We start from the raw sequence: 22,884 nt of genomic DNA on the forward strand, positions 1-22,884 counted from the left end.
TAAACCTCTAACAACCCTTTACTAAAATTGGGGGCAGGGACAGGGTTTCTTTTTATAGTGAGAGCAAGTAACCCCAGAATTACTGGAAAGAGATCAGAAGAGCTCGAATCTGGATAAGGGGGCAGTAGGATGACATAGGGAGGCCTGCTGAACACACAGCTACTGGAAGAGAAGGGGTGGGGTTTCGATCCTTGCCAAATTATGAGAACATTGTAACTGTGAAGTCAAGTTCCAGGGAAAAAGGAGTACTCCAGTGCTGGAGCAGCTCCCCATCTGACCCTGTAGCCCTCCTTACCGGGTACCCATTGAGAGGCTGAAAATACAAGTTTGTGTCGGTGATGCACACGTGTCCGGGATTCGTAACCAGCGGTGTCACCATTTCTGCTTTGCATTCCATGTGCAGCTTTTCAGAAACACTCTGGAATCTGACCATACGGTTTTCAGCAAAAGTAAGAAGAATCATAAATCAATACTTCCTAGGTTTCACTTTCTCAAAGGGAGCTACAGTGTGACTATGCACGGGATCTGTCTGAACACTACACTTAATACAAGAAAAATGGCGTTATAAACTGGTTGCTTAAATAAAACTGACATTCTTAAAACAAAAACAACAAAACAAAAAACCTGACATTCTTTTAAGTGGCAGAGTAAGAACTCAAACAACAACAGATGAGTTTATCACAGAAGAGAAGACACAAATAAGTAATACCAAACAACCCCTTACAGCTGAACTATTTTTCCTCCCAAAATAAACTGGCCTTGAAACTTTTCTTATATTAACATATTTTTCTATTGTTGTGTCTCTAAGTCCTATTTTTTGAGTCACAGGTGCCATTTACTTCGCACAGCATTGGTAAGGCCTCGAGTCCATAATTACAATTACTTGACTGTCAGTTCCAAGGTATGTTCTTTTGTGGCTTTACTGTGGTAAAACCAGTCAAATGTGATTTTTCCACTACCCCTCCTAAATTATTTAACTAGTTGAAAAAGTCCATTGTCTTTTTGCTTTACTAATTAGTAAAAAAAAAAAAAAGTCATCAACTGGTTAAAAAATAAATCTCCGCATTGTTCGCAGTAACAATGGGATGACAGCCCACAGGACAGACTTCTACCTCCTTAGGGAGTGAAGGGGACCTCCCAGCTGTCACCCTAACCACACACACTGGCTAGAAGAGCTTCACAAGCCTTTTTAAAAGCTGTCAGGAAGCTTAAGATGCAAAGAAACTGGAATGAAGAGAGCAGAGGCTGGGTGATGGCAAGAGGCGCCGCCTGTGGCAGACAGAAGGGGAAGGGCTGTGGATGGGAGACAGGTCTAGAGGGAAGCGGGTAGAGGCGCAAAAATGCCGCCACTAGGTGGAGAGCAGGGGGGAATGGCCCAGGGTTCAGAAGGCTTGTGGCTCAGCTGCAAGGCACGAAGGTGTCTCCAAGGTCCTTCAAGCGCTTAGGTCCTGAGCCCCTCTGGAAGAAAATCTCCATCGCTCCCCAAAAGAACTGCAGGCAGCAGAGACGGGGACTGTAACTATGGCTGCCAGGAAGGCTTCGGCCGCTCAGAGCGCCCAGCACAAGAAAGGGAGCACAAGAAGGGGTGGGCGTGTGACCTCTTCTGGAGGTAAACAGCATTTAGTTGGGTCTCCACGTCCAGGGAAGAGAAATGAAGAATTACTTAAGCAAGCGGAACAACAGACTGGACATAGCAGAGACGTCCAGTCAGGCTGAAAACAGGTCACAACGAAGTGGCCTAACTGAAACAAAACAGAAGAATATAAAAGAATAAAAGCAAAAAATATAGAACAGGGTATGTGAGACCTGAGGGAATATACAAAACACACTAACATAAGCATGACTCCAGTTGTGGGGGGAAGAGACAGAAAACGGGGCAGAGGAAATGGGGAGGGAGAGGACGCCAATTCCTAGACGGCTGTTAGCCCGAAACCAAGAGGTCCCCAAGCAGGATAAGCACAGAGAAATCGGCAGCGACATGGAGGCAACAGTGAGACACATGCTGTGGCCTCAGAGCCAACATGGACACCAACAGATAATGGAAGGAGAATCTCCACAGTAGAGAAAGGAACACCAGCCAACCTAGAATCCCAAAGGCAGCAAAGACGAAGGGGAAACAGCTCTATTCCCCCCGGAAGCCGAGGGAAATCATCTTGAACAGATCTGCATTATAGGAAATGTTACAGAAAGTTCTTCAAGCTGAGGAGAAAGGATGCCAGATTAAAAGCACGGGGGCTGCAGAAAGGAAAGAAGAGTACCAGAAACAGCACATGGTTAAATATCTCCGTAAACAGAAGAAAATTAATCTTTCAGTATTTTTAATTGACATAGACACATATGTATGTGTCTAAATTCTTGAAAAAGCTAATGACTGTTTGAAGAAAAAGAACACTGTGTTGTGGGTTTTATGCAACATGGAGAAATTTAATATAAGACCACAAGATGAGAGTGGGTGGGAGAGCTCTAAGGAAGTCCACTGGTGTAAGGTTCTCACACCACTGTACAGTTGTGTCATGTCACTGGACACACACGATGGTACAAGGTGTGTACTGTGATCTCTGGAGAAACCACTAAAATGACCCAGAGTGGCACAGCTTAAAAAGTCAAGAGAGCTGATAAAATGGAATACTTAAAAATATCAGACTGACCCAAAAGATGGCAAGAAAAGAGGGTCAGAAAAACAAAGAACAAATGAAATGCTAACATAGTGTTATGACATTGGGTTTAAAATCAACCATAGCTACATCATCATAAACGAATTAGGGGCACCTACGGGGCTCAACTGTTAAGCATCCAATCCTAGGGTTTCCGCTCAGATCACGATCTCAGGGTTGTGAGATCGAGCTCCGCATCAGGTTCTGCACTGAGCATGGAGTCTGTTTCAGATTCTCTCTCTCCCTCTGCCCTCTCCCCTGCTGTACTTGGTCTCTCTCTCTCTAAAAAATAAATTAAAAAAAATGAATTAAACATCCCCATTTAAAAGGAGAGCTTGTCAGACTATAAAAAGCAAGACTCAACTATATAAAGCATGTGGTTTTCAGAAACAGAATAAGGACACAGGTACAAAATAAAGGGACAGAAAAAGATATTAATGTGCAAACATACCACATGAAAATACTGGTATGACTAGATTAAAACAAGGCAAAGCAGACTTCAAGACAAATGGCTAAGGAAGGATACTTCCTATGATGAAGGACTCAATGCATTGAGAAGACATTACATTTAAATGTACACGAACCTAACAATATAGCTTCACAATATACAAGGCATAAATTTAACAGAAATGGGGGGAATAATTCCACTATCATTATTAGCAATTCTCCCAGTTACTGATGGAACAAATCCACAAAACATCAACAAAGTAGAGATGATCTGAACAAGATATTCAACAACTGCAGGGTACACATTTCCCTCTGGGACTTGGGAAGCATTCAGCATGACAGACCATACACAGGGCCTCCAGAACAACTCTCAGCAGCAGCAGACTGAAATCACAGAGCATATACTCTCTGAACTGAGATGGTATTCAACTGAAAGTCAGTAACTATAAAATAATAACAAAATTCCCAAATATGCAGAAGGTAAACGACATACTTCTTAATTAACCCACGGATCAAGGAAGAAATGATACAGGAAATTACAAAATGTTTTTACAGTAATGGCACTGACACAGCATATCAAAATGTGTGGGATGCCTCTGAAGCAGTTTAGAGGTCAAGTTACAGTGAAGTACTAGTTATATTACAAGAAGGTCTAAAACTGGTGGTCTCATCTTTGTAAGACACTAGAAAAAGAAAAGTTAAACCCCAAAGTAAACCAAAGGAAGGAAATCGTAAGAGTGGAAATCAATTTTATATAAAATGGAGAAGTAGAGAAAATTCAGTAAAGTCAAAAGTGGGGTCTTTGAGAGGTTAATAAAATTGGCAACCACCTGGCAAAACTGATAAAGAAAAAGACAAAGCCTTGGTATAAGGAATGAAAGAGGGACCAGAGCTACAGATCCTACTTACATCAAAAGGACCTTAACAGCTTCATACCAATAAACCTGGTAGGAAGAGGAAACATTTTTTGAAAACCACAACTTACCGAACAGGCACAAGAAGACATAAACAACCTACACAGTCTCGTGCTAATAAATAAATTAAATAAGTAAGAACACTCTGGCTGTATACTTCGCCAATAAATTATGTTAAAATTTTTAGGAAGAGATACAATCCAACACACTTTCAGAAAACAGAGGATGAAAGAACATCACTACACTGATTTGATGAGGCTGACCTAATCCTGACAGCAAATCCTGATAAATACATTAAAGATTTACACAGCAATATACCTCATGAGCACAGATGCAAAAACCCTTTACAAAACACTAGCAAAGCAAGTCCAGTAATATCAAATCATGTAAAAAGAATATATCATGATCAAATTGCATTTAGCCCATGAACAAGGTTGGTTAATACTGAAAAAATCAATCAATGTAATTCACAACATTAACAGCATAAAGTAGAAAAAAATATGGTCATTTCAGTAAGTGCAGAAAAAATATTTAACAAAACTCTAAAACTATTATTTATTTATTTATTTTTTAAAGATTTTACTTATTTATTTGACAGACAGAGATCACAAGTAGGCAGAGAGGCAGGCAGAGAGAGAGGGGGAAGCAGGTTCCCTGCCGAGCAGAGAGCCCGATGTGGGGCTCGATCCCAGGACCCTGGGATCATGACCTGAGCCGAAGGCAGAGGCTTTAACCCACTGAGCCACCTGGGTGCCCCTCTAAAACTATTATTGACTCAGCAAAGCAGGAATAAAAGGGAGCTTCTTCATTCTGATTAAGGGCATTCATGAAAAACCTCGGCAGCCTCATTCTTTAGTTGTGAAATAAACCCTTTTCCTGTAAGATCAAGAACAGAGCAAGGATGTGCTCCCATCACATCTACTGAATGTTTAAAAACAACTACAACAACAACAAACACTGTGATTCTATATTCCAGTAACAAATAACTGGGAAAATCAAATTAAATAATATCCAAAAAATCACCGGTCTAGGAATCTGTTCAACCAAATGTGGCCACGTTGACAGACTAAACATGTAACAGGGGGGAAAAGTGGGCTATCCTTACACCTTCTGTCTAGGTGTAAAATTCACCCCAAATAAAGTAATTTAAAGGGGATGTTTTGGGGTACAAAAGGGAGAAACCTGACTCTGAAACTAGAAATCACATGGTGTTAGAGAATCATCAGTACCCGAGTATTGTAAGAGTACAGAGGAGCGCCAGAAAACACCCTTCGACGAGACGCATGTTGAAATAGTTATGGGTGAAGTGTCATGACGTCTTGTAACTCGAGTGGTTCTGAAGGAGCGTATTTTACACACAATACAAACACACACATACATGCACACATTACCTACACATATACGCGCATATAACACATAGACAAGCACACGCACCCTCTCACAGAGCATGCACGAACTAAAGCAAATCTGACAAAATGTTAACAAACCAACACCGGGTGACCCGTAGGGTGTCTGTGTTCATTAGGTTTCTCTTTCAAATTGTGGGGATTTGAAAATTTTCAGAATGAACAGTAGGGAAAAATAAATATAGTTACCCTTCATTTCTTCAATAAGAAAGTTATTTCCTCAGAACTATGATGAAAGCTTATTTTGGCAAAAGTTTATTTTTTTCTTTGAGAGGAAGTATATAGCACTGGAACATCTTATTTTATACGGCAAAAGTTTCTTCTCCAAATTCTTCAGCCTAACATTTTAGGGACTGTATTTAATTACAACTTCCAGAGTGAGCCATTTTCTAAATTAATGTCATGCTGAAGCCCAGGATTGAAAAAATCGCTACTCAGAAGAATTATGCATTCTAAGTAGGTCAAAAGAAGCTAATTCCTCTTACTCCTTTTCCTTCCTAAAATGGAAGCTTTTCTTCCCCCTGGCAATCCACTTACCTAATATATCCTGCCAGTATTAAAATAGAAAGAAAATTAATGCTATGTAGGTGAAACAGAAAAAGGAACAAATAGAAACACAAATACATTATTGGCCAGATGGCTTTACTGGCAAGTTCTTCAACACTTTAAAATGTAGTGGAGGGTCACAAGTCTCACAAAGATAGCAATAAAACAGAATATTACAAACTGACCTTATTTATAAAACATAAGCATCTAACCAAAGCCAAGTATCATAATCCATAAATGAATCAATTCAACCAATACAGTCTACGTTGTCCTAAGCTGTAGTGACCTATAGGTTTAGCAGAACTCTTAGATGAGAATCTAAAATAAAAATATTTAGTGAATAGGGCCTGTAACAATTTGTACTTAAGATTTTGTACATATTGAAGAGTTTACATATAAAGTTAATGGAACTGATCACAAAGTTTAGCAGGGTTGCTGAAAACAATATGAGTACACAAACATCCCCTGCATTCTATAGATCAATAAATGGAAAATGAGCATTTTAGGACATCATTTACAATACCATCAGGAATGTGTACTAAATCCAGCACAACAGAGGAAAGACCTTTATGGAAAAAACCACAAGGAAGACATGAAAGAAGGCCTAAAGAAATGAGAGATTCATTGCGATCACAGTCAAAATCTCAGAGAGCTTTCTTTAATGGAACTCGACAAGCTGTTTCTAAATATACGGAAGTGCAGCATAAGGCCGAGAATAGTGAAGACACAGATTAAAAAGGAAAACAAAGGGTGAGGCCCAGAACCTGCAGATGCCAAGAGTTGTTACAAAGCTACATGATTGAAACAGTGGTACTGTAGATGATGCAAAGCTACTTAGTATAAAGCAAGAGAGAAATAAGGAACAGGTTCATATAAAAATGTAATTATTAAAAAAATAATTATTTGCAGGAAATATATTGTATATTTAGAAAAACCAAGAAAATCAATGAAAAAAAACAGTAGAAATGTAGTGTCCTGGTCCCTGCAGGATGCCTTAGTAAGATACTGATCACAGCCTGAAGGGTCAGGAAAGACTTCGCAGAACTACCTCAGCTAAGAACTATCTAAGCTAAGCTGAGATCAGATGAGTAAGTAAGAGTCAGCCAGGTGCAAAAGAGGAAGGAGCCCGAGCTGGGTAAGCACAGGCAACTCGTCCAAAGGCTCCGAGGGAAGAGACCGTGGGCATGCTTGGGGTCTGCACAGATGCAAAGAGCTAGCACACAGAATTTGAGACAAGCTACCAGAGACTAGAGTAGTGTGCAAGGATTAGATCTTAAGCCATGGAAGGTGAAGATTTCACCCTGAAGGCAATGGAAAATCCTGAGGAGTTTTAAACAGACAAGTGATATAATTAAGTTCTTTAGAAAAACCACATTTTCAAAGCACACTCGGTGCAGGAGGGAAGAGAGGACAGGAGAAGGGAAGACCGGGGTCAGGCAGATAAGCGAACAGCTGTTATGATGTTCTGACTGAAGGTGATGGTGGCCAGAACTCAGGCAACAACAATGGGAAAAGATGGTGACAGACTAGAAAGATCTTAGGGAGCATCAGTCAGTCAGCCTGGTTGACTGGCCAACGTCAGGATGGAGAAGCGAAGGCCAGCGCCATTCCTGACCACGAGTGGGTCTGGATGCTGCAGGTGGTCACATGGGCAGTTTGGGACAAGCTGAAGCAGGCATACAGGTGTAAGACATCTTTTAGAATCAGGGAGAGAGGGGCACCTGGCTGGCTCAGTCGGTTAAGCACCCAACTCTTGATTTTGGCTCAGGTCGTGATCTCAAGGTCCTGGGATCGAGCCCTCCATCAGGCTCCGTGATCAGCAGGGAGTCTGCCTGAAATTCTCTCTGCCCCCCTCACTCACACGCACATGCACTCTTTCTCACATGAATAAATCTTAAAAAAAAAAAAAAAAGAAGAAAGAAAGAAAAAGGAAAAGAATCAGGGAATGAAATAATTAACTTACCTGTTTTTGTCAAATGACGTCCTAGCCAAACGTGACTGCAAAATAGCTGTTATCTATGAAAACAAAACCATTTAAAAATAAGCATTTATGAGTAAAATATCAATACAATTTAATTCACAGTAAAGACAGCTTACTTTAGAAACTCTTACCATGGCAGTTTGGTCCCCTAGTTTGTCAAGGTGGGATGCTCTGTGAAGCTACAATATTAAAAATAAACAAGAATTTATTTTTTTCGCTAAAAGAGTAGAAAGGTATTTCCTAAGAAGCAATGAAAAACAGCAATCATTCTGTTACTTAGTAACAGTTAAGATCACTTCTGCTATATCTATGACTTCTTCCTAATACACAGTTTTCAAATTCCACATATTCAAGTAAATCTGCTTCATATTTGTAAAAGAAATTGTTTTTAGTGAGATGTATGAATATGATTTTTTTTTTTTGAGTTTCTGCCTAAGATTGCTTTGAATTCTCTGCCCCATAAATGCCCGACTGAGGCGCTGGCTTACTTGAAGCAAGGTCTCCACCACGTCTTCCACTTTCCCTGAAACATCCAGTTCGAAGACATACTCCATCTTGCCCTAACAAAAAAAAAAAAAAAGGAAATCAAATCAATCAAAGGACGGGGAAGAAGCAAGTCAAACCGTATTCCTTCAAGAACATCTGCAACCCCCTGCTGACCTGTGTGCATATCTGCCTGCACCCCACCCTGGAAGGGGAGAGTAGATTCTGTCAGACTTCCTGCTACATGGATTATTTCATCCCTTCTGCTAACTTCAGGCTTAGTCTGTGGTTCTTGTGCTAGTTTCTTGAGGTGCACAGTTGGGTTTTTAAATCTGAGACATTTTCCTTAATGTAGGCAGGTATCACTACAAACTTTCCCCTTAGTGCTGCTTTAGCTGCATCCTCTAAGTTTAGGCATGTTCTGGTTTCAATTTTGTTTGTCCCAAGATACTTTTTTTTTTTATTAAGATTTTTTTTTTTTAAGATTTTATTTATGTATTTGACAGACAGAGATTACAAGTAGGCAGAGAGGCAGGCAGAGAGGGAGAGAGGAGGAAGCAAGCTCGCCACCGAGCAGAGAGCCTGATGCGGGGCTCGATCCCAGGACCCTGAGATCATGACCCGAGCCGAAGGCAGAGGCTTTAACCCACTGAGCCACCCAGGCGCCCCTGTCCCAAGATATTTTTAAATTTCCCTTTTCATTTCTTCTTTGACCCCCTGGTGGTTCAAGGGTGTTGTTCAACTTCCACACACTTGAGAATGTTCCTTCTATGTATTTCTAGTTTTATTCCATGGTGGGCAAAAGGAATACTGATATGATTTTAATCTTGAATTTATTTTTATTCATTTTGTGACCTAACGTGATGTAGCCAAGAGAATGTTCTGTGTGCCTTTGAGAAGAATGTGGACTCTGCTGCCGTTGGGTCGAGTGTTCTTTGTGTCCCTTAGGTCCATCTGGTCTACAGTGTTGTTCAGACCTGCTGTTTCCTAAATGACCTTCTGTCTGGATGCTCTACCCGTTACTAAGTGGGGCACTGAGGTCTTCTATTATTACTGGGTTGCTGACAATTTCTCCCTTCAATTCTGTCAACGTTTGCTTCAAATACTTAGGTGCTTGGAGGATGGCGGGGGGCTAAATACTGTGAAGATTAATGTGATGTGTCACACATTGTCTTCTTCTTCTAGCCCCGAGGGAGAGTCTGCTGGGCTGCTCTGTCCTCTGTCTGCTGGTCTATGGGTCCCCTGGAGCAGCAGCCAGATGTCCAGCTCCCCCTTGTTTTCAATGGCCCCATGCATCTAGGGCATATGCCAGCTCCTGTTGCTGCTCCAAGACAGGCAAGACAGAAGCCAATCCCTTGGGCAGCCACCCCAACAGTCAGAACACTAGGCACACAGTCCAGTCTTGTCTCTCCCTCCCCAACAGAAGTTGGGAGCTGGGAGTTCCCTCCCATCATGTGGTATTTTGCCCAGGGAGGGCCCACACTGAAAGGATGTTACCAACATCCCCATCAGCCTCAATGAAGCTCATTTCATGCTAACCTGGGGTGCAGAGCCTCTTAACTGGTTTCCAGGTTTGTCACAAAAGGGACCAGTCCATGTATCGTTGACTGAATGAGGGTCACCATGAGAGGAACAAGCACTTTCTATTCTGTCATCTCTCATCGTCACCATCAGTGTCACTATTCCCCTCTTTTTTAAATCTGGAAAACCTCGGGTGTTCTAATTCACACTGGAAAAAAAGTGCTTTTCTTTGCTCAGACAACCTCCCTCCTCTCCCTTTACATAACTTTTCTGTGGGCCAAGAATAGCTTCGCCCTTCAAGTGGGTATCAGGAGAGCCTTAGGAGGGAGAGCCCTCCAGGCGGTGGTTCTCAGCTTGGGGAAGAGGCATCCCCACCTCCATGAGGCTTGTGTCAATGTATGGAGGTACTATCCAACAGCAGGGGTGAAGGTATAGTAGGGGTGTCTGGTTTAGCCTGGGAGCAGGCTGCAGTGAAAGGGATGCCCCCCCCCCACAATTAAGAACTAACCTTCCCCAATGCCAACAGCCCCACCAGAGAGTAAGTTAATCTCGTATTTGTGGTTTCTGACTAACTGGCACATGCAAGTGTTTCTTGTGCATAAAGCCCCAAGGCCGCAGTGTGTGGTCCGCATGTCCCATGGGTGCTGACTAAGCACTGCAGAGACAGACATTCAGCCTGCGGGGCCCTTTGCTCAGAGAGGGTGGCTTTTCCTCTTCACAAAGGTGGCGCTATGCAGAGCACCAGCCTGATGTCAGTCCTATAAAGACTCTCTCTTGGTCAAAGTTACCCTTTACTATATATTAAGCTGAAGCAAAAGAATTAAATAAAGCACAAAATTGTTAAATGTAACATCTATGCTTCCTTGACAAGTCCTGGAAAGCCAGACATTGAATTCAAGTCTACTCGTAGTTTCTCCCAATTAAGAGAATTTATAAATTATGACTGAGCTCCCAAATAAGGGTATTTTATAACATCAGTATTTCTCAAGCATTTAAAAATTCTCAGTAATATCCAGTAAATAATCTTATAAATGATACATATTCTGATTTCAATTTCTAATCTAATAATTTAAGCTTTCTTTTCTCCCTTATTAACACATTTGTTTTTAAGTCAAAGAGTTAATTGAAAGCTCTTGGACTAAAGTCTGTGGCTCCCTTGGGTAATTTTGTTATAACTGCTGGTAAGAAGCTTCTAAATACACATAATTATTATATTTGATTAAAGATGTTAATAAAGTCACAAAATCTTATTGCTTAGAATCACTATGCAAATTGCTAGGAATAAATGAAAAGCTTTACTTACCCTTTCTATTTTATATGGGGCAACAATGTTGTGTTCTTTAATGAAATACACCTGAGAAAGAAAAATCAATACTTGTAAAATAACTAAAAATTTTCATAATAATGAGTTACCATAAATTAGGGTATTATGAAGGGAATTTAAATCACTGTCACATAATCTCAGTTTCCAAAAGAACTTGCATTGATCTTAGTCTGATGTAAGAATAACAAATATTAAATTAAAGAGATTCATTAAGGCAACAAGGTAGCAACAATTATTGAATAAATAAAATATTTAAGATGTTTTATGAATTCTGTACTTGTCCCAAGTAACCAAGTAGATGGGTGAAAGAAGCTAATCTAAGTGCCTATTTTCTAAGAAATGGGTGAAACAGAGTCACTATGGTATGAAATACATTTATTAAAATCAAGAAATTTCTCTAGAGGTGATCTGGGCACACAGTGCCTCATACACACAGCCAACTACTTACACTGTATGTCAGTAACCATGTCCAATAAGCAATGTCACCCCCAGAGCCATCAACATGGAGCTGGTCCCGTTAGCCCTGCCTTCCCTCCTGTTTTCGTGAAGGGTGTACCTGGGCCCTCAAAGCCAGTCACTCGACTAGGCCACAGAATGCAGACCTCGCTCTACCTGTCAGCTGTTCAAAAACTTTGGTTCTGTGTAATATGCTCGCTGCACTTTCTCCCATTTGAAACAAACCATTGATGCAAACCCTCCCTTGGTCTTATATCCTCCTTTTGCTATTTCTGTTCCTCTTCATGGCAAAACCCTTTGCAAGAGCTGACTGTACTCTCTCTTGGGCTTCGGGCAGGTTTTCAGCTGCACCACGTTATGGAAATCCAGTCCTGAGAAGGTCATAAAAGGTGCAGAGGATCTCCATGTCACCAAACCCAAGAGTTTGTTCTAAGGACTTCCTCAATTCTGTTTCTCAGAGCATGCAAGAGAGCTCACGGTTCTTCTGAAGCAGTTTCCCAGTTGGTTTCCAGCCACTGGCTCCTGGCCCTCCACGACCTCACCCACTACTCCTACTGTCTCCCTTGTGACCCTCTGTCTTCCCAACCACCGTTGGCAGAGCCACTGGGCCTTTGTCTTAGACCCTCTGTGCACACTCAGCCCCTGGGAGCCTCATCCAGCCCCAGAGTGTTACCCACGGTAACCCGTTCTCTTTCTCATCTCCGTCTCCTCCATGAGAACCACACCAATGCTTCCAAATGCCCATTGGGCTTTTCCTCTCAGAGGCCACATTCTAAACAAAGCCTGCTCTTCTCCAGGCTTCTTCACAGCAATAAAGGCATGGCTATCCACCCTGCTGGAATCATTCCTGATGGTTTTCCCTTGTACCTTGCAACTAAGCCATCCGCACATCTGTGGGGTTTTCCTTCAGAATACATCCAGACACTGACCACCTCTCACCCTGCCATCGCTACCATCCTGGTCTAAAACCCCTGAGTTCTCAGCACCCCAAAAGGCCCTCCTGCTTCTGCTCATGCCCCCTGCCCCTAGCATATTCTCTACCTGGCCTCCAAGAGTTGTGCAAATACATACAAAGCAGGGGGCACCCCTCCTCTTCTCAGCTTTCCAGGGGGTTTTGCTATTGTGCTGTATTCGGACTCTTAACTGTGGCCCGCAGGCTCTCTGTGACATGGACCCTGCCACCGCTCAGACCCGTCTGCCCAGCTGCCCTTTGTGCCTTGCCCCCGGCACCTTCCTCCTCACCATGCCTGCCGCCCACCAGGATGCTCCCTCTCAGGGCCTCTGCAGCTCAGGGCATTGCCTGGCTCATTCGCTCAGGCCTCCCGAGCGGTGTGCCTTCACACGCAGCCCCAGCGGTTCTATCCATAGCAGCACACATTCTCCTCATCCTTCTCTAGCCTTCTGTCCTGTTGGCATTGTCTTCATTATAGAAGATGTCTGCTTACTCTCTCTTCCCCCATCTCAAGGAAAAGTCCTTGGGGAGAGGGGATTTTGGTATTTTGCTTTTTCCCATAGCTTCATAACCTTAAATATATTTCCTGGATATAATAATGCATGACAAAAACTATTATTTACACACATACACCCTTCTTTATTCTAAAATTTGGAAAGCAAATCTGGAAGCAAAACTCTCTAATATTTGGAAAACTTTCTAAAACTTTCTAAAATTTGGAAAGAAAATTTGAAAGCAAAAGAAGCAAAACTCTCTAAAAGGCTAAAGGACCATAACATTATTTCTGAAACAGTGCGACCATTTAAGGTAATCAAAACCCACAAAAGTTGAGTTTTTGGGTGTTTGTTTTTGTTTTTTTTTTTAAATTGTATACTCAATCCAGGAAGCTTGAAATAATTCTAGAAAGAGTAACTGATGACTGGTCACCCCTGGATGTGAAGCTGGTTTTGAGTTTGCCTGACATGAGACCTCTTCCAGTAAGTTTGTAAATAAAGTACAATGGATAATTTTTATAATGGAAACCACACTTCTGACTGAAAAACTACTTCTTCCTTTCCAGATATGGACTTTCTAACAAGAGGCCATGAAGCAGAAGGATACTTCAGAAACAACAAGAGCACAGGTACAGGCCTGAATTATTAATAATGGTGTTCTGCTCTCCCCCCCCATGACCCAGAGTAGTAGAGGGCTACAACCATTTGCCTCTATGCCGGTTAAAACAACATGAAGTTAAAGATAGGCTGTGAAATGCTTTCTTCCTTAAGATTCATTGACCTGTGGAAGGCAGACCTAGAAAACTACCTAATGTGGTATCTCCCAACTTTCTAAAAATATTTTTCAATATACGTTAAAAAGTGCTCCATGAAAAGAAGAGGTAAGTGGTCCAAAAACTACTGGGAGCTCCTCTGCTCCCAGCCCTCTGCTTCCCTGAGACCCTCACGTCACTTCCTCCAGACCCTCTCTCTATTTGCTGAGGCACTGAGTCAGGTCCCGAAGTAGAGAAAGCCATATCTTTGCTTCCCACAGCTTCTCCTAAACTAACCTGAGCACAGAAGGATGTTCCTTTGAACACTTCATGGAACTAGGGCTCTGGACATAGTTGGGGCAACATGATCTCTAACCCTCTCATCTTAGAGATGAACAAGGTAAAAATCCAGAGCAAAAAGAACGAGAGAGTCCCTCCACTCCCGTCTTATTTATAAGTTAAGAAAAATACAAAACTAAACTAAAATAGATGAACTACGTGTATGACAGGAGAAAAACCGTGTTTTTTCTCCGTGTTGCTGGTATTAAGCATGATACTGGGAACATATATGTATGCCGAATAAATTTGGGATGAGAAAAGGTCAGGACCCCAAGCCTCCTAACTTGTACAAGATGGCACATCCTGAGTTGGGGCTGTGGTTGTCTCCAGAAGTCACCCTGAGATCCCCCTCAGGGCTGTGCCGCTGGCTTCCCTCTGAATGGCTCAGAGGTTGCAGGAGAGACCGCAGTGCTTCCAGCTCAACCCCCACACTCTGGCAGGACTCCTGAGGATAAAGCCATAAACCTGTAGGCATCACACAAGTTTATGAACATTAAAGATCTTGGGGCACCTGGTGGCTCAGTTAAGTGTTTGCCTTCAGCTCAGGTCATGACCCCAGGATCCTGGGACCAAGTCTTACATTGGGCTCCCTGCTCAGTGGGGACCCTGCTTCTACCTCTGTCTGCTGCTTCCTCTGCTTGTGCTACTCTAACTCTCTCAAATAAATAAAATCTTAAAAAAAAAAACCCAAACCCAAACATTAAGGGTCTCATGACAGATCACAGCTTTTTAAAAAAATATAGTTCTCAATGGTTCAATCTTAAAAACATGTAAACATATATGCCAACAGTCTTCATCTGAGATTTCTACAAATAATGTCAGTGCTAAAGAAAAAAAAAAAAAGGATGTGTGTGTCTGTGTCTGTGTGCCTGCATTCACTCAGGTTAGGAAAAAATATTTACTATGTGTTTCTTACCTGACTGAAAATGAGTGAAATCTCTCCGGATTTTGCCCTACAATGCAGATAAAAGTCATTAAATATATAAACTTATTTTGGTAGAAGTAAAATTAAACAGTTAGTGACAATGACATACTTTGCAAAGTGTCTATTGGATCCATTTTCTCCATGTTTTCCTATTTTTATGCAATCTCTCAAAGGAATCTGGATAAAATTGAGAGAAATATTACAAAAATAAGCAAGGATAAAATATACACAAAAAGTAGGAATGTCTCTATTCAAATTTAAAATGCATTTACCTTAATGATGGGCTGGGATATTACATCTGGTTCAAAAATAACTGATTTTGAACATATTTTTAAGGAGCCTCTGATTTTCCTAGGGATCAAAGTACAAAGGATTATTATTAGTGAACACAATGAAAGTCAAAAAAGAATCATAATATATTTTAACTAGAAAGTAGATAACTAAAGCATTAACTGAAAGAACAACAATATAATTATTTTAATTACATTGACCCCAGGCCAATGGTGTGCCAACCCAATCCTATTATTCATTAGGAACTGAAATTTTTATCACTCCTTCTGTTTATTATCCAGAATTCATCGACAAAGAACAACTTTACAGTATATACATACATACATACATACATACATACATATATATATATATATGATCTGGAGTACAGTATTTATCTATGATTTGAAGTACAATTTGTACAAAGAAAGCAGAAAAAATAGCTTGATTCTTTATCTCCTATTCATGAAGTTTTTAGAATAATGAGTTGGTATCCTAGGATCCCTGCCAGGTGATATAAACATCTCATGAACTTGTAGATTCTAATGATTCTGATACATTTCCACCACTGCAGGCATTGCTCTTTTTTGGTGTTCAGTTTGTCCCACTTATTGCCTAATTCTTCCAGTGGGCCCTTGTGCCCTTTTCATTCAATGTGCAGTAGTTTCTGACACCTCCCTTACTTGCCAGTAGGACAAGACATGCCAGGCTCCCCTTGCACCCTTCCTGCCCCAGACTTAGACTCAGCAACTTCTCAAAGAGCCCTCATTCTTTTTTTGTAGGAAGTGGTTTTTTTTTTTTAATTTTTTTTTCTTTTTTTAAGATTTTTTAATCTATTTATTTGACAGACAGAGATCACAAGTAGGCAGAGAGGCAGGCGGGGGTGTGGGGGAGGGAAGCAGGCTCCCTGCTGAGCAGAGAGCCAGGGGCTCGATCCCAGGACCCTGAGATCATGACCTGAGCCGAAGGCAGAGGCTTTAACCCACTGAGCCACCCAGGCACCCCTGTGGGAAGTGGTATTGACAGCACAGTCTCAGTGCTCATGGCTACCGGGTTGTTTCTAGGCCTTTCCAGAGGGGAGAGCTAGAAAATACTTTCTTTCTTTTTTTTTTTTTTTTAAAGATTTTATTTATTTATTTGACAGACAGAGATCACAAGTAGACAGAGAGGCAGGCAGAGAGAGAAGGGGAAGGAGGCTCCCTGCTGAGCAGAAAGCCTAATGTGGGGCTCGATCCCAGGACCCTGGGATCGTGACCCGAGCTGAAGGCAGAGGCTTTAACCCACTGAGCCACCCAGGTGCCCCGAAAATACTTTCTTTTAAAAGAAAAATATATGAACCCATATAAACATTTCCAATTCAAATGTAACATTAGGTTTTTAATTTAACTCCTTTACTATTAGATTTGTAGGTCTTTCATCCTGAAAGTCTTGTCTTTGCATAGACATATTACTCATTTGCTTCATTTAACTATATAAATCTATGTGCACATGTGAATAAACCAGTTTCAAAATAATAATACCCAAATTACTAACAATGATATTACAACTAAAACATTTACAGCCTCTTTTTGCAATTCTTTTTCAACTTAGGCCATATCTCACCAGAGACACATATTACTACGTTGTGAAGCTGATTACAATAATTCTCTGTGGTTAACCTTCCAACACACATATAGTTAAGTTCACTTGTTTCATTTTCTCTTTGATTTTTAAGATTTACTGTTTCTTCTGAAATGTTAAGTCTATATTAAGATATATGTAAAATATTTCTACAGTTCCAAAGGCAAAATTATAAAATAAGGAACAGTCAGAGATGTCTAGTTGTCATTTTATATTATTTCCCCATCGATCCTTCTGTGTAGATAATCACTTTCATTAGCTTTTAGTTTATGTTTTTTAAATATGTAATTTAAAATGTTTTTAATTTTTAAAAATATAACCAAAAAATTATTCTCCCTTCATAATTATGTGAAAGATAGCATGCAATTCACAGTACTCTGCCCCTTATTTTTCACACCGAACATATGCTGGAGATCACTCCACAGCACTACACAGACCTGCTTCATTCCTTTGTTACAGCTGCATAGTACTCCATTACGAGGACATTCCATTGTTTATTCAATCAGTCCCCTATTGGATTATTTTCAGTATTTTGCAATTACAAGTAGTGTTATAATAAATAACCTTGTACATATTTCCATTTCTATATTTCCCACGGTAAGATAGTGAGCTAGTTCCCTACAAGTAGACTTGCTAGATCAATAGGTAAATGCACATGCAATGTTGCTAGATATCACCGAATTCACTTCCATGGGTCGTACCACTGAACTCCATTAATAACTTAAAAATTATAAAGACAGTTTTTGGGTTGCTAGCTTATATTTGTGTTTTAATAATAAACAAATGCACTTAATTTTAAGCAAGATGTTTTACGGTATACAGCAGAGGAGTACTGGGAGGAAAAACAGAGGTATGGAATTAGAGAGAAGAATATGAGCAAAATTCCAGAAGAAAGCAAGGTACCGATCTCAAGGAACAAGAATTATCTAATTTGACTGCTAAGGAAACAGACATGCCATAAGCTCCCTAACAAAAAGCTAAGTAATTCTCACTTTAGGTTGTATTTAAACAAATACCACATGGCTGTGGTGGTCCTTTCAAGATAAAAGCTGAGGAACACTAAAAATTATAGAGTTTATCTAATATCAAAGTGTGATCAAGTTATGACCTACAGTTAAGGGACATCCCCAAAGGAAATCATCGGCAGATACAATTTTGTGGGAACAATTCTGATCTTAGTTAATTCCAAGTTGGCATATTAAACAAAATACTTCATTACACGTTATTGTACACAGCTTTCAAAAAGTATGGTGAAAGAAACCAGATGTGTTTCTATAGCAATACACAGTAATAAATACAATATAGAGAAAATTGACTTTGCTTCCAGTTCAAATCAAATTATTCATTTTGAAAGTACTGATTTTTATGCCACTTTGGTGTTTTATGATTATGACTTTATAACACCATAACCCAAATAATTGAGAGTGTAAGTACAAAAGTGATACAAGAAAAAAGAGCTGGAATGAATCAGTCCTGTCCAGCTGAGTTAGACACTCACATTAGAGGAATTCGTACACACTGCTTCCCAGCTTTAGAAAATATCTGAAGTTACAGCAACAACTTCGAAGTCCTCCTTTCTCATTACTCTCCCAGTGCAAAAGGGGGACAAATCTATATGACCATACATTTCATTTTAAAAATATCAGACAAGGGAAAAGTCTGTTAGTTCACAGAGATCCAAAAATCTTCCTTACCTTTCATACTGACCGCCTTTGTTCTGAATATGATTAGCTGTGTGTTGTTCAAAGTAATATTCCTCCAAGTTAAGTAGGAGCAAGGAAAATCTAAATTTGGAAAAACCAGAACAAAATAAAACCTCATGTTTATTTTTTAAGCATAAGAATGCAGAATATTTAAAGCATCTGTTCCCGAAGTGATTGTTCATTTAATCATCAAATACCTATAGGTGTGTATTATATATTAGATGCTGTCCTCGATTCAGTGGGAGAAAGCAACAGATTTGCCTAGCTGAGCAAAAGATGCAATAAATAAAATTACTTACAGATGGATTTTTAAAATTCCTTTAAGAGAAACCCCAGATTTTTGAAATAAAACTTATTCTTGTCTGATCCAACCCTGGGGCTTTCCCACCTTTTGGAGTTTTCATCCTTTGTTTCTGCTGGCTGACCACTAGACTTCCCTACCTCCCCTTCCAGGTTGTACACCCCTCCTGGTCTAGTGTTCTGCCTCATGGTTAGTTACACTTATCCTGCTACTTCCACAAGATCATATGCCTCTGAGAGGTAGATCTCTGGATGTTTCCCTGTAATAACAAGTCTAATGCTTTGGTATTGGACAAATAAGTAAATTGAACAGAATAGGATTAAAATACAGTTCCTTTTAAAATTTAATGTGTGTTAAACTTTCTTTTTCTATTTAAAGATGTTATTTATTTGACAGAGAGAGAGCACAAGCAGAGGAAGCAGCACGCAGAGGGAGAGGGAGAAGCAGGCTCCCTGCTGAGCAGGGAGCCCAACCACTAATAAGGGGCTCTATCATAGGACCCTGGGATCACGACATGAGCTGAAGGCAGACGCTCAACAGACTGAGCTGCCCAAGTGTCTTAAACTTTTAAAAACAAAATAAGGTAGGGGCGCCTGGGTGGCTCAGTGGGTTAAAGCCTCTGCCTTCGGCTCAGGTCATGATCCCAGGGTTCTGGGATCAGCCCTGCATCGGAATCTCTGCTCAGCAGGGAGCCTGCTTCCTTTTCTCTCTCTGCCTGCCTCTCTGCCTACTTGTGATCTCCGTCTGTCAAATAAATAAATAAAATCTTAAAAAAAAAACACACACACACAACCAAAATAAGGTAATAAGAAAAGGTATTAATTCAGTTGTATGGCCACAGAAACAAGTATCTGGCAAATAACTGGAAACAAGTGTTTTCATTCAGGAAACCAGTGGCATCCAGAGTTCCAGGAAAAGCTCTCAGGGGGAGTGTGGGACTGGAATTCTGCTGTGTTAGAGACAGGGTCTCCAATAAACATAGAGGATTGAGCATGTGTGTCTATTTCTGTTACCTCCAGAAGAACCACTAAAATTTGAGTAAATGAAAATATTTTTTAAAAAACCACAGACTAAAGAAAATTGAAGAGTCACAGAGGAAGATGAGAGCAACAAATTTGTGAGAAATGGATAACAGATGGGAGGAATCAGCAGCAATCAGAAAACAGAATGGCACACACCTCCAGTGGAAGGTACCTATCAGGAGAAAACCAACTTAAATCATAGGACTTCCAGAAAGTCCCCAGATCGCAGATATTAGGTACAAAGAAGCCCCATGGAGAGCAGGGCTATGGAGTAAAAAGTAGGAAGACATAACCATTCCAAGTAACAGTTTGATAGATTATTTTTAGAAAACACAAAATAGCTGTAAAGACCCAGGGATAGGAATATTTGAAAGAGTCGGGTCTTTACAGCATCATCCCATACTGAAGCCCAACAGAAAAGGCCTGCCCACAGTGACGCAGAATTACATATCTCACACTTAAAGAAGAATGGATAACCCAAGATCACCAGCCTCTAATATGAAAGAACTAGACCAAAACAAGCAGGACACAACTTGAAGTTCTCGAGAACTTCTCTCTAGAGAACAGGAGGTCAAAAGCCTATAATAAATATCCTTACAAAGAAGAATCTATATTCATGGAATAAGAAGACATTGCTCATTACCAAGAAAACTGAGCCAAAAGAAAAATAACTCATAAAGACTAATGACAGCAGGAACCAGCTATACCATCCTAATAGGTAACTTTTTATTAGCCTATTTATGTCTTTAAGTCCATGAACAAGAATTAATCACCGGCTAAAATGCCAGAGCTCAAAGGTAAATGCTCACTATTAATACTTATTCTGAATTTCAATACAATCACACGAGTTAGGATTGCTAGAACAATCCTTTGATGCATCGGATAATTTCCATGAAGGTTTAACTCAGAGAGATCCTTTTTAGTTACCTTGCCCCTTATTTTTAGGTCATGCCTTAATGACCTGAAACCCTCTGCTTGAGCTGGAACTATTTAACCCTATCTTCCCACGCTTCATCTTCCCACTCCTCCTCTTAGGGAGAAGGTAAAATAAAATAAGTACCTTTAATAAGACAATGGCATAATTTTATTTCTATGAAGCACAGGCAGCCTTCATAGACAACCAGCTCTTCCACATAATTAATAAAATATAGTCCTATTCCTTGCAATAGCATGAGTGGATCTAGAGGGCATTAAGCTAAGTTAAATAAATCAGTGAAAGACAAATACCATATGATTTAATTCATATGTGGAATTTAAGAAACAAATGAATAAAGAAAAAAAGAGACCAAAAAAAAAAAAAAAGATTCATCTACAGAAAACTGGTGGTTGCCAGAGGACAGGTGGGTGGGGAGATGGCTGAAACAGGTGAAGGGTTTAAGAGTACACTTGGGATGAGCATTGAGTAATGTACAGGATTGGTGAATCATTATTTTATACACTGAAATTAATATAATGCTCGATGTTAATGGTACTTGAATTAAAAATAAGTTTTTTAAAAAGAAAAATAAAAACATGCAACCCTATTATATATAATAGTATATTAATAATTTTATTTATACATATCAATTATATATTTAAAAATAAAAATATATTCCTATTATTATACATTATATATTACATATATAACATTACAATATATTATTATTAAGTGTCCATACTACCCAAAGTGATCTGCAGATTCAATGGAATCCCTCTCAAAATCTCAATGGCATTTAGTATAGAAATAGAAAAAAAAATCCTAAAATTCATATGGAATTGAATAGCCAAACGATCAAGAAAGAAAAATAAAGCTGGCAGTCTCACAGTTCCTGATTTCAAAACATATTTCAAAGCTATAGTAATCGACACAAAATCAAAATCAGCAAAAAGATAGACATATACACCAATGGAACAGAAGAGAGGTCAGAAATAACCTCACATATGCTCAAATATGAGCTCCAAGGCCACACAATAAGAAAAGGACAATCTCTTCAAAAAATGGTGCTGGGAAAACTGGATTTCCACATGCAAAAGAATGAAGTTGGGCCCTTACTTTAACACCACATACAAAAATTAACTCAAAATGGATTAAAGACTTAAATGCAAGACTTGAAAGTATGAAACTCCAGAAGAAGACTTGATGGAAAGCTTCATGACACTGTGTTTGGCAATGATTTCTTGGACAGGACACCAAAACACAGGCAACAAAAGCAAAAATAAATGTGACCACATCAAACTTAAAAACTTCTGTGTGGCAAAGAAAACAATCAACAGAATGAGAAGACACCCTAAATAATGGGAAAGAATATGAGCAGACCACATATCTGATGAGGAGTTACTACCCAGGATATATATTAAAAAAAAACTCCTACAGCTCAACAGAAACAAAATGTAACCCAATTAAAAAATGGACCTAAGACTTGAATTGATACTTCTCCAAAGAAGATATGTAAGTGGCCAAAAAGTATATGAAAAGATACTCAATATCACTTATCACCAGGAAAACTCAAACCAAAACTACAAGCGGGCGATTGCCTCAGACCTTATTAAACAAAACAAACCTGAAAATAACAAATGTTGGTGAGGATATGGAGAAACTGGGACCCTTGCCCACTGTTGGTAGGACTGTAAAATGGTGCAACCGCTATGCAAAACAGTACAGAGGTTCTTTCAAAAATTAAAAATACAACTACCACACAAGCCACAGGCCCACTTCTGGGTATTCATCCAAAAGAAGTGAAAACAGGATCTCAAAAGAGATATTTGCATCACCATGCTCAGGGCAGCATTATTTA

The 22,884-nt window shown here is 39.9% G+C and overlaps 1 protein-coding gene across 1 annotated transcript in view; it reads right to left on the minus strand.

Annotated features, from left to right (window-relative positions):
* NSMAF (neutral sphingomyelinase activation associated factor) overlaps positions 1–22,884 on the minus strand; it is a 57,830-nt gene that overhangs the window by 21,095 nt on the left and 13,851 nt on the right. Inside the window, 9 exon segments of the mRNA XM_032882603.1 lie at positions 296–425; positions 7,931–7,983; positions 8,080–8,127; positions 8,437–8,508; positions 11,256–11,306; positions 15,186–15,222; positions 15,304–15,371; positions 15,467–15,545; positions 18,779–18,868. Coding sequence (XP_032738494.1) covers positions 296–425; positions 7,931–7,983; positions 8,080–8,127; positions 8,437–8,508; positions 11,256–11,306; positions 15,186–15,222; positions 15,304–15,371; positions 15,467–15,545; positions 18,779–18,868 — 628 coding nt within the window.

Source organism: Lontra canadensis, unplaced genomic scaffold (assembly GCF_010015895.1).
Source record: "Lontra canadensis isolate GAN:19392208 unplaced genomic scaffold, GSC_riverotter_1.0 scaffold83, whole genome shotgun sequence".
NCBI lineage: Eukaryota > Metazoa > Chordata > Mammalia > Carnivora > Mustelidae > Lontra > Lontra canadensis.